The following is a 16,292-nucleotide window of genomic DNA, read 5'->3' on the forward strand; positions in this document are numbered from 1 at the left end:
TGTCTTTAGTAGTTACAAAGTTAGCAGCATAGTAACTCTTGGTTAAAAGGAAGAGAGAGTTATTTAGGTATAAATATATAAACTTACTAAAAAAACAAAGACAGTCCTGGGTATCTTTGTCAAGAAATATGTCAATGGTGTCAGCTCAGACTTGTACCCCAAAGAAATGCTAATGCACTTTGCAAAACAAGGCTGGGGTGGTGGTGGTGGTGCAGAAATCAAACACACATTTAATTACCTTTGAATCAGCATCCCAACACTGGTGCATCAGTTCTGCAAAACTTCTGGGACAACTGCTTGGAATGGTTAATCTCTAATGGAAAGAAAATGTACCAGTTACTGAAAGCATTTCCCTTTAATCTGCTACTAAGCAATTTCCTATGAGACCAATAGACTTCAAAGAACTAAAGCACATTCTCTCTTTTAAGCATAATAAAAAATGTGGAGACATATTAGAAAGAAAAATCAAAATTACTAACACTAGCAAGAAGCACAAATAATTTTTAATAGAGCTATAAGAAAGTACCGTATCAAATGCACAAATGGGGTTCCTAAAGAAAGCTCAGAGAGAAGAAGCAAAACCAAGACAAACAGCTTTTAATACTAAAACAATCATTTGTGGAGGTTACTGCATAGTATTTTAAGTTGCTTGTCAGGCATTATGTATAGCCTGCTTTAATTCCTTTCTCCCACATAAATGATCTAGCTGTACAATACTATAATCACTTTTGACACACAAATAGCTGAAATATAGATTACATTAAGTGAGTTAAAAAGAGTTAAGTGAAGCTCTACATGACACAAGAGACGCTTCATGAGCCTGTGGTCAGAAGGATTAATGAGGACATGCAGATCTCAGAAAGCACTCACAGAGCACAGTGAACTCATAAATATTTCCTAATGACTGAAGACAAGGAGTTGCTGGTTATAGCCAGGACCACTGACTACAGAGAATTAGTTTGCAGCTAGTTTGGTTTCATTTGCTGAGACTTTTAAAATAGAAGATTTTTACATTAACAGCCTGCCTCCAGACTAGAAAGCCTAAAAGCAAATCCTTTCTCACATACACGGATACTGAAGCCTCTCCAGCTGATTGCACATGCTTTCAACATTACAACTGAAGGAGATCCCTCTGCTCTCACTAAAGCTGTTAACTGACTTCAGATGTTTCATATTATATGAATAATTTTTTTAAAGTTAGATAGAAAACCAGTTTCTCAGTGAAAGTGAGTCCAAATGTAAGAAGGGTCAAGCTGGAAAAAGGGTTCTTGTCCTCTAAGAGGCGAGAACGAGGAATTACATTCCTGTTCAGACTATCCTCTCAGGAAGACCCTTCCATCTGCCCTACTATTGCCATTTCAGAAGCAAAGCAGAGCAAGTTACATCACTCTGTACCATTACATTACTGCAGTGTGACCTGCAAAGCCTTACAAGACACAGCAGCCGAAAGTAAGAGTTAAATACTGCTCCAAAAGCATTTGAACCCTGTAAGAACTGGAAACATGAGACACAGAGGCCGGGCACTGCAGAAGTCTGATTACTAATGTCATAACTTTATGTGCAAGGGTTTCTGTGGAAGAAATACACAGAAATTTGTACAATGCACAAATAAGTTGCACGGGTGCCTAATGTCTAATTGAGTCATTGGCCTAAAAATACACTGGCTAGTCTTGCTGCAGTATTGTCAGTAACCCTCAGTGTTCCAGGAGGTGGACAATCAGTAGCAATCACCACTTGTCTCACTTGTGAGGAATGTCGTCTATATAATACATAATATAAAGGTAGCAGGATCCAAATGTCATGTTATAATAAAGAACACATTTCTCAGTGGCAATTTATTATGAGATCATGTCTAGCCTAACCTGAACTCTCACGCTTTGCTTTTCTTAAAAAAATCTCTACCAGAATAAAAATAACACTGTGAAATTATGCATAGTGTCAAAAGAGATCCATACAGACACATTAGAATCTACTCCATTTGCTAGCCTCAGGCTTTACAAAGGGGATTTTTGCAATTATGCTTTGGCCTCAATCCCTCACTGATTTTAACAAAAGACTTGCAATCCAAAAAATGGAGGAGTGGCTCAACAGTGATCCTGTCCTGTTGTGGACTGGAACCATGCAATCCCACTGATATCAACAGGCTGAACTGAGAGCAGAACCTGACCCTTACACTTGTTTTGGGACACAGAAAACTAAGAAAAGTAGCACAAGCTGACTTTTCAAGGCCTATGTTGGACATGTTACCCATGTCATGGCCAGAAAAAATTAGAAGTATGTAATGCCCTCTAAGCTCCCTCACAGCCCCCTAAGAAAAGTGGTAACAACAGGCTAGTGGTACCTGACAGACAAAGAGCTGGCTCTGAGAATGCCACCCCTTAGGTTTCTTCAGCCCTTAGTAAAATAGTCATATCTACATTTAGTTCATACTGTATTTTACGCAACTCCTTGCTCTGGAAAACTGTAGAGAAATGTGTGTTGTACTCTCAGACATGTTTCAGCATGTGACTGCATGTCTTTACAACATTCCACTCTTACCCCTTACATAAAACTGCGTGTGGTAGGCACAAGAGCCAAATACTGTTGATGGAAAGCTTTAAGGTTCCTCCTTCAAAATGATGTGTGAGGCTTTTCCTGGACTAGGAGAAAGAGTGTCTTTGTGCCCCCTGCTCTGATAAATGCAATAGAAGACCACATTCACAATCTTCACACTGTTAGTGTAGCATTTCCAACTAATTGGTATATCTCACTGGAATTAATCCAGTCCTCAAAAAGAAGAAAAAAAGAGAGAGGGAAAAAAACACCAACAAAAAACATTAAACTAAGAGGAGGAAACCTAACTCCTCTGTTTAACTCTGAAGCATTTTGAGAAACAGTTTATGTAGATAATAGAAATCTGTATTGTACAGCCGGTGCCTCGCCATTGTAATGTTTCCCAAGCTTCCGCTGTGTCTAGATAGAGGAGGTTTCATCTTTGTGGAGGATTTCCATGCTTGTCTGTGTGTGGTACAGTCACAACTTTAAATGTTTTTTAAATGTAGTTACTCTCTTTGATATCAAGGGACTATGTGTTCAGATATACGCTCACATGTCCAACTAACTGAAAGCCTCAATTTGTGAGGAGAAGAAAAGCGAGGCTGGGGACACTGTACAAACGGTGTTTACACCACTGAAGTGCTTTTGAAATGGAAAGACTCTGCATGAGGAGGCTTGCAGCTATGCCACAGCCTTGCCGATACCAGTGAGGAGCTCATCTTCAATGTAGTGTTGAACGTAGGTGGCAAAACTGTAATTTCTCTCTTTTTTTAAAACTATTTTTTCTTCTTTTATTTTTGAAATTTTCATCTAAGCGGCAGTTTCTTGTACTATAGTGACTCCTGCTGGGAGAGTTAAGTTGAAGTAGCTGAAGGTCTCTTACAGATATATCAACTCCCGGCCAGTAAAAAGATGTCCTAAACGCAGGAGATGGAGTTAAACTGTTCCCCTACCTTGGACGCAATGGCTTCTTTCATCACTAAGAACAAACCCCTAGGTTTTACAATTGAGACTGAGAAACTAGTACAGTACTTGTACAATTTTTGATCTACAGCATCACGACGTGAAGCTGCAACAATTAGATGTAAAGGGTCCATTCATGAGGAATAACATCACTTTGACCCTTTGTGTTAGCTCCTACTGCTAATCTTTCCATACGCGTGAACTTACTTTCAATTTGAAGAAGATGAAAAAGTCTTTTGCAAAACCCCAATACTGTTTTCTGATCTATGTACCTGAATGTAGAAACGTAGTCTTACCTCGTTTTTTTCCACTACAAGCCAAGCTACTTGTAATCCTTCCAAGCCTTTAAAGGGGACCTCCCTTGTTAGCATCTCCCAGAGAACCTGGAAGAGAAAAAAAGAAAAGAATTTTTATTTCTGTACTTTGTATTTTAAATACATTATTAAACCTTGATACAGCACTATTCTGTATCCAATTACCAGGCAACCAGTTTTCATTTGCAGGAACTTGGACCAGTGTTTGTGTGCAAGATCCTCTTACAAAATTAATTTGAATGTTTCTGCTTTTTCCTCTACAGAAAAGCTAAGATGAAAAACTGGGTTGCTTTTTTACTATCTTTGTACGCTATAAAGTTCACATTTGGCAACTGGGTCTTGGGAAGACAAGCTCTTCCTCTCCTTCTCAGCTCCAACTAGACATTGCTTTGCAGTAATTTTTCATTTAAAAATATTTCTATGCAACTGCAACCAGTGAATATGATCCAAAAGGTATTTAGCTCCTTTGATATGCCTATAAAAATACAATTTTGCAATCAAAACTGTAATTATTTATCTCCAAGTATGTGATCATATTAAACTAAGCAATATACAGCATATAAAAAATTACTCTCCTCCTTGAGTTTTTATAGACATACTGTCCTTAGCTAGAGAAAGATCTCCTAGTTTTGCATGCTTTTAGCCTTTTGATAACACGGTACCCAAGAATCTAAGCTACTCTGTAGAAAAGAGTTTGGCATCATCAAAAAGGCTTCAAGTCAATGAATCCAACTTGTTTTTCTGCCATTGGGACAACATATTGGAATTCAACCAAATTAATAGCACTTTGTACCTTCACTTGTTTATGTCCCCCTTTTTTTTTAAGCAGAACTTTCATATACACATCTTGTTGCAAATATCTGCAACCTTTTTCTTCTGCTCATATATCAGGTATAACAACAACAAAGAATCTTTAATGCAGGATTTGCCAAAATGCATTAAGATCCTTATACAAGTCTCTATATCCTCAGTGTTTGGGTTAGTGCCCAGGTTTATTCCAGCTGCATCATTTTGAATGGATTGTGGACAGCTATGAAGATAATGAAAAAGCAAATGGAATAATATTGACAGATGGAGGTCAAGCAAAAAAATGCATTGAAGCAGAGTTGGGCCTTTAATCAAGTGAACAGGGTACTCCAACAATAGACCTATTTGAATAATTCTGCTTGAGTCAGAAGACTGATTAGTAAAGGTAAGAGTATCTTGGAAAAATAAGAACAGTTTTTCTGAGAATAAGAAATATATGGGGAGAACTATCACAGACCTATTCAATTATCCTGTTAGCCTCAGTTCAATCCTTTCAGAAGAAAAAAAAGGCACCTCAATTGTAACTCAAATTATCACCTCTCTACTGGTAGAGAAGGAAATTTAATTGTGAGAGAAGGGAAAAAAAATTACCAGTCCCATGTACTTCAGACAAAAAAGGAGTGTATAAAACAGTCAGTTTAAAACAAAGGTTCTGGACCAAATCGAACATGTGGTTGAGCAGCCTTGCAGAACAACCTTATCTGTTGGGACTGTACCATGACATTACAGAGGAAAAAACTCAAGTTTGCACATCAGATAGAGCAGTATCTAAATAACCTTCCAGTAAAGAACATAATGAAATACATGTTAAATGTCTTCAAGAGCCTTGAGCTGGAAAACTACTGCTGTGCTATCTTTCTTTCAGAAGACTGTAAATTTTAAGAGCTGTCTTGTTTCATTCATGCACATATGGTTGTGCAGAACATTTTGCACCGAATTCCTTTATCATGACACCTTTAGTGTTTATTTCCACTGCCCCAACAGATCACTGCCTCCCTAAACCAACAGTGCTAGCTAAAAACTCGTCCCAGACTGCACATAGTTGAAGAGAAAAACAGCAATTTGACACAACAGGAAGGATTTTTCTTGATGCCTTCATTTTACTAATAAACGAAAGTAAAAGATACGAAAGTGGGATGTTGGAAACCCTTGCATTTACTTACACAGGTTTAGAAAATATTTTAAGAACAATGCAATTTTCATATTCAGGCCAAATGTGCAGAGAAAGCCTTTCCTTCCAACAGTGATGTGTGTCTATGCTCAGTTTTACAGGAGTTTCAAACCCTTCTCATGGACTAGCTACCCTGAATCATCAGCTAAGGTGAATGACTGCATCAGCAGTCTTTTAAAAAGCAGCAAATGGGTACTGTCTGCATTCTCACTTGCCTCTTCCTCTCCCCAGGGTGATTCAGCAGCAGACAAGGACCTCAGCCTAACTTACTCCAGCCTCTTCATTGTGAGGTACACTCTGTTCATTTTCAGAACTGGCTCCCAAGCTCACTTCATATGGAAATTATTTTATCTTTCCTTTCTGGTCTATAATCTAATTGAGACTGACGTGGTTCACTTTCCCTCCCACATATAATGGTGAGGATCACCTCCTTTCCCAATCTCTGTGATGATGGACAGCACGTGCTCACAGAGAAAACAGCCAAGCTAGAAACAATGATGAAAAACAAAGCAAGGCCATTTAATATAGTGCAGTAAGCTGCAGCCTCTGAAGATGCTGGACTCATCTTTGCATATAGAGGAAGAGAAAGGAGAGATAAATAGATGAATGTTCACCCTATACACAAACCTGACTATAAGAAATAGGTGGTCTTCAGAAAAAGCTCAAACATTTACTTCTGTCAGCTCAGCTGTGCATTTCAATTCCTATCCTCTCAATTATGTGACAACAACCCAAAGGAAAAACTAAATCCACAACACCTCTACCCCATACCCTGTCTCCACACTGGTGCAAAGCCAACAAAGATTCAAAGTGCCATGTGGATAGGAGAACATCCAAGTAGTAATCTGAGGAAAAGAAAACACTCTGAACACCTTCACTGAAAAAAACTATGCTTTGTCTGGTAGGAAACTGTTCACAGACAATGGTCAGGAGCCACAGTTAGCAGAGGTACAGCAAAAGCATTAGCATTGCACTCACAGAGGTACTGCCCTTAGGCATGAAAATTAGGTCTGTCTTCTCTGCATTGATCCAACCGCAGTTAAAGATCGCATCATTCTTTTCAAAAAGAGTAAGGGATAACCCCTGGAGCTGGCCAACATTCCCTCTATAAATAACATATGTTCTCATAACTAAAGCAGTGTTTGAACAGCTGCTACATTTAATGGCAGTCTCTAGGCCACCAATATCCAATTAATGGTTTTACTTATTTGTTCTTGTAAGTGATAAAATAATTCAACTATATCGGATAAGCTTTCTGCGATTAAATACATTTATACTGATACACAAACACACACTGTGGTGCACTACAAACAGCTCTGCCAGGATAATATATTCTGAGCATATGTCTTCATGATTTTGAACAGCTTTTAGAGTGACACTGTCATTCCACATACACTTTCCTATCTGGCAGAGACAGCAAGGAATGACAGAGATGGCAAGGAATAATTTTTGAGCAACACACAGTGACATAGAAGTCAGTTTCAGGGTTGATCACTTGTAACACTTGGTTTTAGTTGTTTAGAGTACAGACTTGGAAATGGATCAGAAAGGGGAACTACAGCATGGCTGAAGGAAAGTGTAAGATCTCTCTTTGTGTGGTAATAAATTCTGCTTGAAAATTTAGCTTTAGCATTTCATGACAGTATTATAAATTATTGACTATGTATCTCAGAGAATGCATAGGCCTGTTTAACCATCCATGAAGGGCAGGACAAGCTAATCTAAACACTACCTATAAACATGCATACAACTGTTCACAAAAAGGAAAATTCATTTCAGCTGAGAAGCAGCTCAGACCTATGAGGCTGCAGAAAGACTTCAACACTTCATGGAAAAGAGCTCTCGCACGGCTTAAGCGGAACATTTAAAATCACAGATGGGTTTGAAGAAAGAAAAGACTGTCAGATAAAAAAATAAAAGAAAGGAAATTAAAGAAAACCATGGGAAAGATGACAAATATTGCAAATGAAATATCTATTCCTAGCATCTTACTAGTTTACATTTGAAAGGATTCTGTTCTTTGTTAAGAGGACTTTAACTGAAGTAAAGCAGATTTGTCTCTCTAGCACAAAAGCTGCTGGCAAGTGTTATGCTTCAAAAAGAGATTCTTTACATTTTGTTTTTATAGATGATAATAACTTAAAGAGACAAAAACACCCTTTCTCAGATTTCTTGTTTTCAGACCCCTAGCTATTTCTCTGGTAGTTATAACACTTATTATAGCGAGATTCCAACTTTCAATGTTATATTCAGGCCATTTCTTGCTGGTATAACCCCCTAATATCAGTTATTTCAGAAACAGAGAACTTGGGCCACTGCCATTCTTCATTTCTACCCATCTATCTCCTCTGAAAACAATGCTGTTCCAAGACTAGAGTTATAAAAAGAATAATTACTCCTAAGTGCTTATGAATTCATAAGCTTCTACCCACAGTAGAACACATCAATTTAAAAATAATGTATTAAAAAATTGTGGGTCATTACTAGACATTCTAAAGTAGCACCACACAGCCATAACAATGCTAAAATATTCTGGTAACACGGAACTGTTTTCATAACGAGGATAGTTCAGTTTTACCTCCAAGCACAGAACTGTCAAAGGAACCTGACTTTTTCAATGAGGTCAAATAAACTTTTCACAACATACTGTTCCCAAGGCACTGTTAATACCTGATAAGATACTAAACAATTTCTTACCTTCTCCCACTTTGAAAACATTACTAAAGTCAATTCAAACTAGCATGACTATGTGAGAAGTTTGAACTATAATACCATGTTTGGAATTTTTCCTCCAACACTGTTGTTCTGTTTTGAAACTGGAATGTTTCCCTTCTGTGGACAATATGTGATTGCTTCCAGTAACAGTTTACATTAATATTTATATTTGTTAGCTTATGTTCTCTTACTCCTTGTGACCTAGTTCAGTTAAGCAAGCAAGGATTTTGAATCTGACCATATAGGATCCTTGCAAACTTTCAAACTTTCACTGATAAGTGACGTCACATCATGTCTCAAAAACTTTTCTCACTATAAACAACTGTTTGGCAAAAAGTTTAAGTCACTCTACTGAGACATCAGCTTAGCTAGGTACAGCCATAGGTGCTAGTTTAAAATCACAGTGCCTCCCTCACATCTACCTCCTCCCATTCCTCAAAGAGAAAGAGACAATATTTGGCAGGTAGTGAAGAATTTCTCATTCTGCCACCCACTGTTGAATCCAAACAGAAAAATGGTTAATGCACCAATATGCATAGAAACTACAGCCCCTCTTCCTTTCCTTTTCCCCCAAATACTCTTTACTGTCCTCTGCCAGAGGAAGGCTATGGGGTTAGGCACACAACTGATGTGTCCAGTAGGGCTATTTCTAGCCTACTTTGTATTGCAGAGCAAAACTAAATTAGAGTTTAACTGTTGACAGAGTAAAGTAATTCACATTACTGAATCTGAAAACCTGACACTCTTATGAACTATAACTGATTCCTCACCCTTCAGCAAAGCAGTGCTGGGCTTCTGTATTTTCAGATGGGGTCTATTCTCACATATAGTGATAGCAGTCTTTTAAACAATTGAGCATAGAGGAGTTGCTTTTTAATAAAAATCAGTGACACTCTATTTTGGGGAAAGTGGAATGCTAATGTTACCCCCCATTACAAGACAAGCTTTTTCTCTTTAGTTCCACAAAAAAAGCCCCACAAGCAGAGATTCATGATGCTTTCAGTAGCTCCTGAAAGCCTTTGTACATATGCTGAATAATTGTGGCACTTCCTACACTAGCATGCTGCTAATCTAATGAGATGCTACCAAACATGCAAGATACTATGTTCTTCCTATCATTTTCAAGCATATAATTATAAATTATGGGTCAGTCATAGAAGAACTGTGACATTTGTTGTTGTTCTTATTTAGAATTGCTGCAGTTGCAGCACATGAGTTCTGTCTCACTGACAAACTGCCACAATGCACAGTGAGATGAGGCACTCACCACTCCGTACGAGTATGTGTCACATGTTTCAGACACTGGAAGACTCTGAATAACTTCTGGGGCCATCCATGGGAAAGTGCCCACTAATGACATATGTGTTGTATGGGAGTGGAATCTTGAGGCACCAAAATCACAGATCTGGCAAAAATAAATAAAATATTAAACTGGTATTGTGAGTATTGACCTCATTCATCAGACATATAAAGATCCAGTCAAGCAGCAGCATCTCTCAACAAATAATTAAAGTGTTCATACCTTTAACACACCATCAGCAGCTATAACAACTGAAAATGAAAAAACAAAAGGTTACAAGAATGCAAAAAGCAAGTCCAATACATTTTTACAGCAAAATACTTCATTTTTCAATAAGACAAATGACCCTAAGGTGAGCCAGCATCTGAATGTGCACACCTGTCCTGGTTTCATTGGGAAGCTGACAGAACACCTGCTGAATACCCACAAGCCTCTAAACAAATGCAAAACCTTTCAGGCCCTACTGAGTTAAAAGACAGCAACACAGATGAACTTCATTCTCCCCAGTACAGTTAGGTTTAACAAGAAACTCTCTGAAAGAGTCACTAATAAAAAATAGAAAACCTACAACCGAGGTGAGACCTACATGTTTCTTGACTATTATACATCATTGAAATCTGTGCCTCTCCTATCCCACCACTAGTGGTAGAAGTTTCATCTAAAAGGCAATGTTCAGCAAATTTCAGAAATTACTGTCAACTGCTAAGTACAGACTCCACACTGAATGTGTATGACTCAAAAGCCTGAATATCTGTCAAACCTCAAAAAAAGCCACAACAAAGACATGATTTTCTGATAAGAAATAATAGGCCTTATCCAGTCTATTGTGTCTTGTTGAGTGTCTGGTGTCTGCCAGCCTTTCCTGGTACTCAACCTTTCCAAATAGAAAAAAGAAGTAAGGAGTGCCCAGGCAGTATCTGAAAGCTTCATCAGCTTTCTTGGCCAATCATGACCAGCAAGACACAAGTTGAAAGAGTCCTCCACAGTGCTCTAGATGATGCCAGGTCTGTAATGAACTTCAGACAGGCTCAGGATGGGGAGGAGGGAACGAGACAACAACTTTTCTGTGCAAGTTTTGATGACAAGTGCAGCTTTGATGACAACCATGGCATTAGTTAGGCATTCTGCTTGTTCACAAAACTCAGGCACAGATTTAAATGCCACATTAATGGGTAACAGTAATTGTAGATCGTTTCAGAGTATTGCTACTTTACCATTCCTGGACTTCAGGTCCCTGTGGATAACTTTGACTGGAGCTTCCATGTGTAAATAGTGCATTCCTACACAAAACAAAGGAACAATCTAGTTAGACAGGCTGAGCAGGGCCATCCCGTTTCTGCAGTCATGATTCCTGGTTCCCACTAGTTGTACTCATTACAAGTTGCCATACCTGTGTGCCATACTGACGTGCTGAAGGAGAAGCTTCCCACAATCTACTTGGAGTAAAAAGCACTAACCAAAGCTCACTTATCTCTCAAAGCATCTATCTGGATATGCTAATGGTTTTTAATATCATATGTAGTTATTTTCTCTAACTATATAGTTAAGGAGGTGTCTACACAATTAAGCCAGATATGAATTTACTTTTTTTTCATTAGTTTACACTAATTCTTGTGTGGTCAGTCACAGAGAACACAAAGGATGGAACAGCTTATTCTACATTATTATATGAAGAGTTTCAGTATGTTTGCTGAGAATAAGTCCTTAGCTTCCTTAAATGCCCCAAATCAAATCAAATGTAAGGGCAATTATGCACTTTACCTCATAATTACACTACATCAGCAAATTATCCTCTTGGGACTTAGGGGCACACCAGAACTGGCTCACAGAAGCCATTTTCACTCCAGAATATTTTTGGATTCATAATAAACAAGGAACATATTGAAAAGAACAGTGAATGGGTTTTGCTTTTTTCATTTATATATGTTTGATTGGTTTTCTTACCATCTCAATAAGGAAGACTAGGAAAGATTTCCTGACTAAGGAAGCTGTACATTTGCTGGCTGTGTAGGGCAGTATATGCCACTCTTCTTGCTTACCTTTAGCTATGTCAGTGGCCCAGGTCATGATATGATCCATATCCATCTCTTCACTTTTGTTACTATTAATGTAATCAAACAGTGAGCCAGCAGAAGCATACTCTGTTTAAAAAAAAACAAACAAACAAACCAAGATATTTAAAAACATTGCACCTAACTTGAAAGACATAATAGAAACTCTGCCAGCTCCAGAAAGCAGTCCTCTGGCTTAATGACAAAGAATTTGGGTTCAACAGCCTAATACTATTACCAGTAGAGTAAGAGAGTTTATCTGATTATCCCAATGCAGACATAAGCTACAACTAACAAAAAATGAAAAAAACAAATTAAAAAGTGCAATCATATAGAAAAACAGGCATTAAAATGAAAAGGCATTAGAAAGGTCCAGCATCAAGAAAGATCAGGCAAAGCAGTTCAAATTCCAGAGTAAAAGGCTGTGCAAGCTCCTTGGTCAGGACAAGCAGATGTTTCTCCTTATTTCCCATAACTATACCTACAGAATCCCACAGCAGAATTCTGGGGTACAAACAAGGGCATTTGGGGCCCACTGGTGTTTGGAACTGTGGCAGATGGAATCCAGTCTGACTGTCAGAGTTGTGGGGCTTTAAGCAGGAAAAACAAGTTAGTCAGCCCTACACATATTTAGGTGCGAAACTGGAGACAACTCAAATCTCTACAGTACCACTTTCATATAAACTAAAATTCTTACTTTTTTAAACAGTGAATTAACCACATTTAATCAAAGAACAATTAACAGATGAGTTTGGTGGTATTAGATTCATTTTATTGTTTCCAAAATCAGAGGATACTCCCCACTGTAAGCAGTACTGTGTATAAATTATGCCCCATATCAAAACGTAATTTTTTATTTATTTTTTTAAAGTAAAGCCACATGCTAAATATATAAAATTTTGTTACAAAGAAAGAGTTTGCAAGTAGAAAGTTTCCTATTTCCCCATGGAGAAACAAAACAGCAGATCAAATAATTTGTTCATGAAAAAACAGAAGGATGAAACCAGAGGCTAACCCTGTGATAAGCAGGACAGATTTTCTTGTGCTGCAGGTCATCTACAGCAGTTTAAAGCCTGTAGCTCTTCTGCTCAGTATTTATTAATATGAAATATTAATAGGAATAAGTTTTATCTTATTTAGAATTTGTTTCACGAAAAACACAACAGGAGGTTTGGAAGATGAAACAGCTGATACATTTTCTTTTATCTGTTTGCAGTGACAGGGCAGGCAGATGCCACCCAGTGCAGGGGGATACAAGGAGCAACTTAAGCCTTTTGTCCCTCTCTCCCAAGGCTATTCCATGTGCTTCTCAGGCAGAATTGAGAACCTATTTAGAAGACTCAAAATCTTCATTTTATTTCAAAGCAGCCACAAAATCATTGCTTTTAAGAATACATCAAATGTATCTGATTGTTTTTAATAATAATATTAATCAATGATTGATACATGATAGTGTAAATGCATAAAAAAATTTCCATTGTTCCTAACCAAAAAAAAAAAAACCAAAAAACACTGGGAGATCACTGCATGGGGAAAGAAACTGAGACCAAACTGAATCTGCAGCCTAGAAGGTGGCAGGTCAGATGGGAAGACTCCAGTGCTAAATGAAAGAGGGAGAAAATAGCAAGTCCTGTGAAAGTAAACACTCAAGTGGCAAGATAGCTTTGGATCCCTGCTGTACAACCTCCCACTGAAAGGAGAGACATGTTGCTTCTGATGTCACCAACAGAGGAGTAAGCTGCTGACCCGCACATTTCCACAATTAAAACAGAAGCTTTTTTTACCCATGATGTCATCATCTGTCTTATAAATGGATTCTTCAGGAACAGGTTGGCTGCATGCTTTGCATGCCTTTACAATGCATAATTGGATCCATCAGGGTCAGGGGACAGCTCAGCTCCTTCAGCCCTTTGCCACTTTGTGTGAACAGAAGCAAGGAAGCTTCAATCAACAAAGCCCCACTGTTAGTATGTCTTCCATATACTTACTGTGCCACAGATATTTACTAGGAGCTTGTAGATTTGGAAAGCCTATTGCAAGGACAATGTTTTGCAAATAATGAAAAAGAAATATTTGCTTTAGAAAGAAAAGCTCTGATTGCCTTACTGGGCCCACCCTGTGATGCTGTGGCAGACATATGGTTCTGTGCATTGGGGGCACAAGCTCTGAGAACCTTTTGGGATGAGGCAGCTGTGGCCAAAAGCCATATATGAAAGCTACATATTGAGACTGCTGCTGACAGAGATGGCCAGTAACATCTAGAATGATGGGATCCATGACAGCAGCTCACCAGGCAGCAGGATGAGCTGGAACACTGACATACATCCTAGGAGGAAAACATTTTTTTAACTCCAGCTGTAGCCCTTCTCAGAGAACTCTTCAACAATCCTACATGAGACATTAGATGCAGTTAATGCTCAGTACATGCCAGTACTTGGCTGAATGCTCTCATCTCCGTCACTCTGAAGAAACATTAATTTCAAAGGATTTCTTCTTATTTGGGATTTTCTCTCTCAAGAAACAAATCTCTAACTAAACACAGGATTGTCTGCAACACTGAAGGCCATCCAGAAAAATCACAAAGTGAAAATCCCTCTAAAAGACATTTGAAGTGTAAGCAACATTTCTTTTATCAGTAACCATTCTCTCATTTGAAAATGGTGTGGGGAAAGGGAGCCTTGTCTCCATTCCAATCCACAGGACTCCAGTCTCCTTAGAAGTTGCACAGAGAATCAACAGTTTGTTAAAAAATCCCCAAACCTCTTTCTTTTTCAACCAGGTGTGATCAGAGTTCCCTATGGAACAAAGCTGTTGAACTACACACTGTAGTCTCTATCTCACAGGCAGTTAAAGAGTCCCCATTCTCAACAGCACAGTGAATTACTTTAGTTGCTGTCTGTCCTGTGACTGGTAAGCAGGTCATATGTCCTCCAAACACTGATCTTTGGTGCGATCAAGCTGAGGTCTTCTGATCTAGACATCATCCCAGGTCATGGATTACACCTCACCTTTACTACTCTGCTTGCTGGTTTACACTTATATTAAAAAGGATAGTAAAATTACATTGCTTGATTTATTAGCTTTCTATTAATTTTATTGTTTCCAGAAGGAATTCAAATTCCTGCCTATATGACATCATCAGTGCATTTCTAAGTGGTGCAGACTGTGGTCACCCCATGCACCTCTGGAATGCTGTCTGCCACACCATGACCTCCAGTAGGCTGATACTCCTGGAGTAAGCAAAGCTCCCCACGCCCTGAAACATGCTGCATTTCAGATTACACTGTCACCTGCTGTGATAAGCAGAAGTCTAAGAGGCAGGTAGAAATAACTGAATTTTCACAAGTTCTGACCACCAATCAACAAAAACCTGACCAGCAGTGACTCAAATTGGTGTTAGATTGTGCCACATGCAAAAGACTACTCTTCACACTGAGCTTTGAAAGTTACAGACACGCCAAAACATGCCTCCTAATCCACACTTTCATGAGTTTTATCTCTTCAAACATTTGTTTGAGCAGTTGGGAAACTGCTTTCGGTTTACTTTCTACTCCTATCCTATGTAGTTGGTGCCATACAGAAAAGGGAGAAAATTCTTTATCTGGACCATCTCCCAAGATAAGAGCAGGAAGCTTAAAACGGTGATAGAAAAAAAACAACCACCAACAAAATACCCCGACAATACCACAAAAAGCAACTTCTGCATAATTCTAGGAATATCAAAACAAACAAAACCTAGTTTTCCATGTACAAAGGGAGTTGTCTTACAATGCCTTATTAACCCTTGACTCTATTTCAAACTCTTCCCACTGTGAACCTCACAATGCAAATTCTCCTACTTTTAGTGCAGGCAGAACTCATGGGGCAGCTTTGCTCTGGGCAGACACCCAGCCCACCTTCCTTCCAGAACAGAACCAGCCAGAACTTCATACCATGAAAACCTCTACTTTTGTGACACACCAATTAGAATGGGAAAGCAATTCTCCAAACAGGGTACAAGAACACAGTGAAAGGTACTGTTAAAGGAGTCCTGTATTTGTGCACTAAGAACACCCTAGGCCTCACCTGCCTCATGCTGCCTCCAGCTATGCTCCCAGCCTGGTTCCCACCTCTAGCACTCCCAATTACATTGAGGCAGGTAGTGCCAAGCACTCTTAACATTTAAAAAAGACCAGAACAATTAGCAAAACACTGCAATTGGGTAACACTGAAGATAACCTTGTAACATTGTAGCTTTACAGAGTCGAGGAAAAGGTCAGACAAAAATCCTTACCTGTAACAATGCCATAATTTGGAGGTTCAATGACAGCTCCATAGAACTGAATGATGTTTTTGTGACTGAGCACACTGAGTATTTCTGCCTGTTGAAAACAAACAAATAAACAACAAGTTAGACAATTCAGAATGGGTCATTTATCATAATACCTTATTTCATA

The 16,292-nt window shown here is 38.6% G+C and overlaps 1 protein-coding gene across 2 annotated transcripts in view; it reads right to left on the reverse strand.

The window, feature by feature from the left end:
• MAP3K20 (mitogen-activated protein kinase kinase kinase 20) overlaps positions 1 to 16,292 on the reverse strand; it is a 93,118-nt gene that overhangs the window by 47,180 nt on the left and 29,646 nt on the right. For both annotated transcript variants that reach the window (XM_036386487.2, XM_036386486.2), the window contains 7 exons: positions 16,130 to 16,217; positions 11,845 to 11,946; positions 11,020 to 11,085; positions 10,028 to 10,056; positions 9,773 to 9,910; positions 3,795 to 3,881; positions 239 to 313 (listed from right to left, as the gene is read on the reverse strand). In XM_036386487.2, the coding sequence (XP_036242380.1) occupies positions 239 to 313; positions 3,795 to 3,881; positions 9,773 to 9,910; positions 10,028 to 10,056; positions 11,020 to 11,085; positions 11,845 to 11,946; positions 16,130 to 16,217 (585 nt within the window). The remainder of the gene's footprint in view (positions 1 to 238; positions 314 to 3,794; positions 3,882 to 9,772; positions 9,911 to 10,027; positions 10,057 to 11,019; positions 11,086 to 11,844; positions 11,947 to 16,129; positions 16,218 to 16,292) is intronic.

Source organism: Molothrus ater, chromosome 7, assembly GCF_012460135.2.
Source record: "Molothrus ater isolate BHLD 08-10-18 breed brown headed cowbird chromosome 7, BPBGC_Mater_1.1, whole genome shotgun sequence".
Classification (NCBI taxonomy): domain Eukaryota; kingdom Metazoa; phylum Chordata; class Aves; order Passeriformes; family Icteridae; genus Molothrus; species Molothrus ater.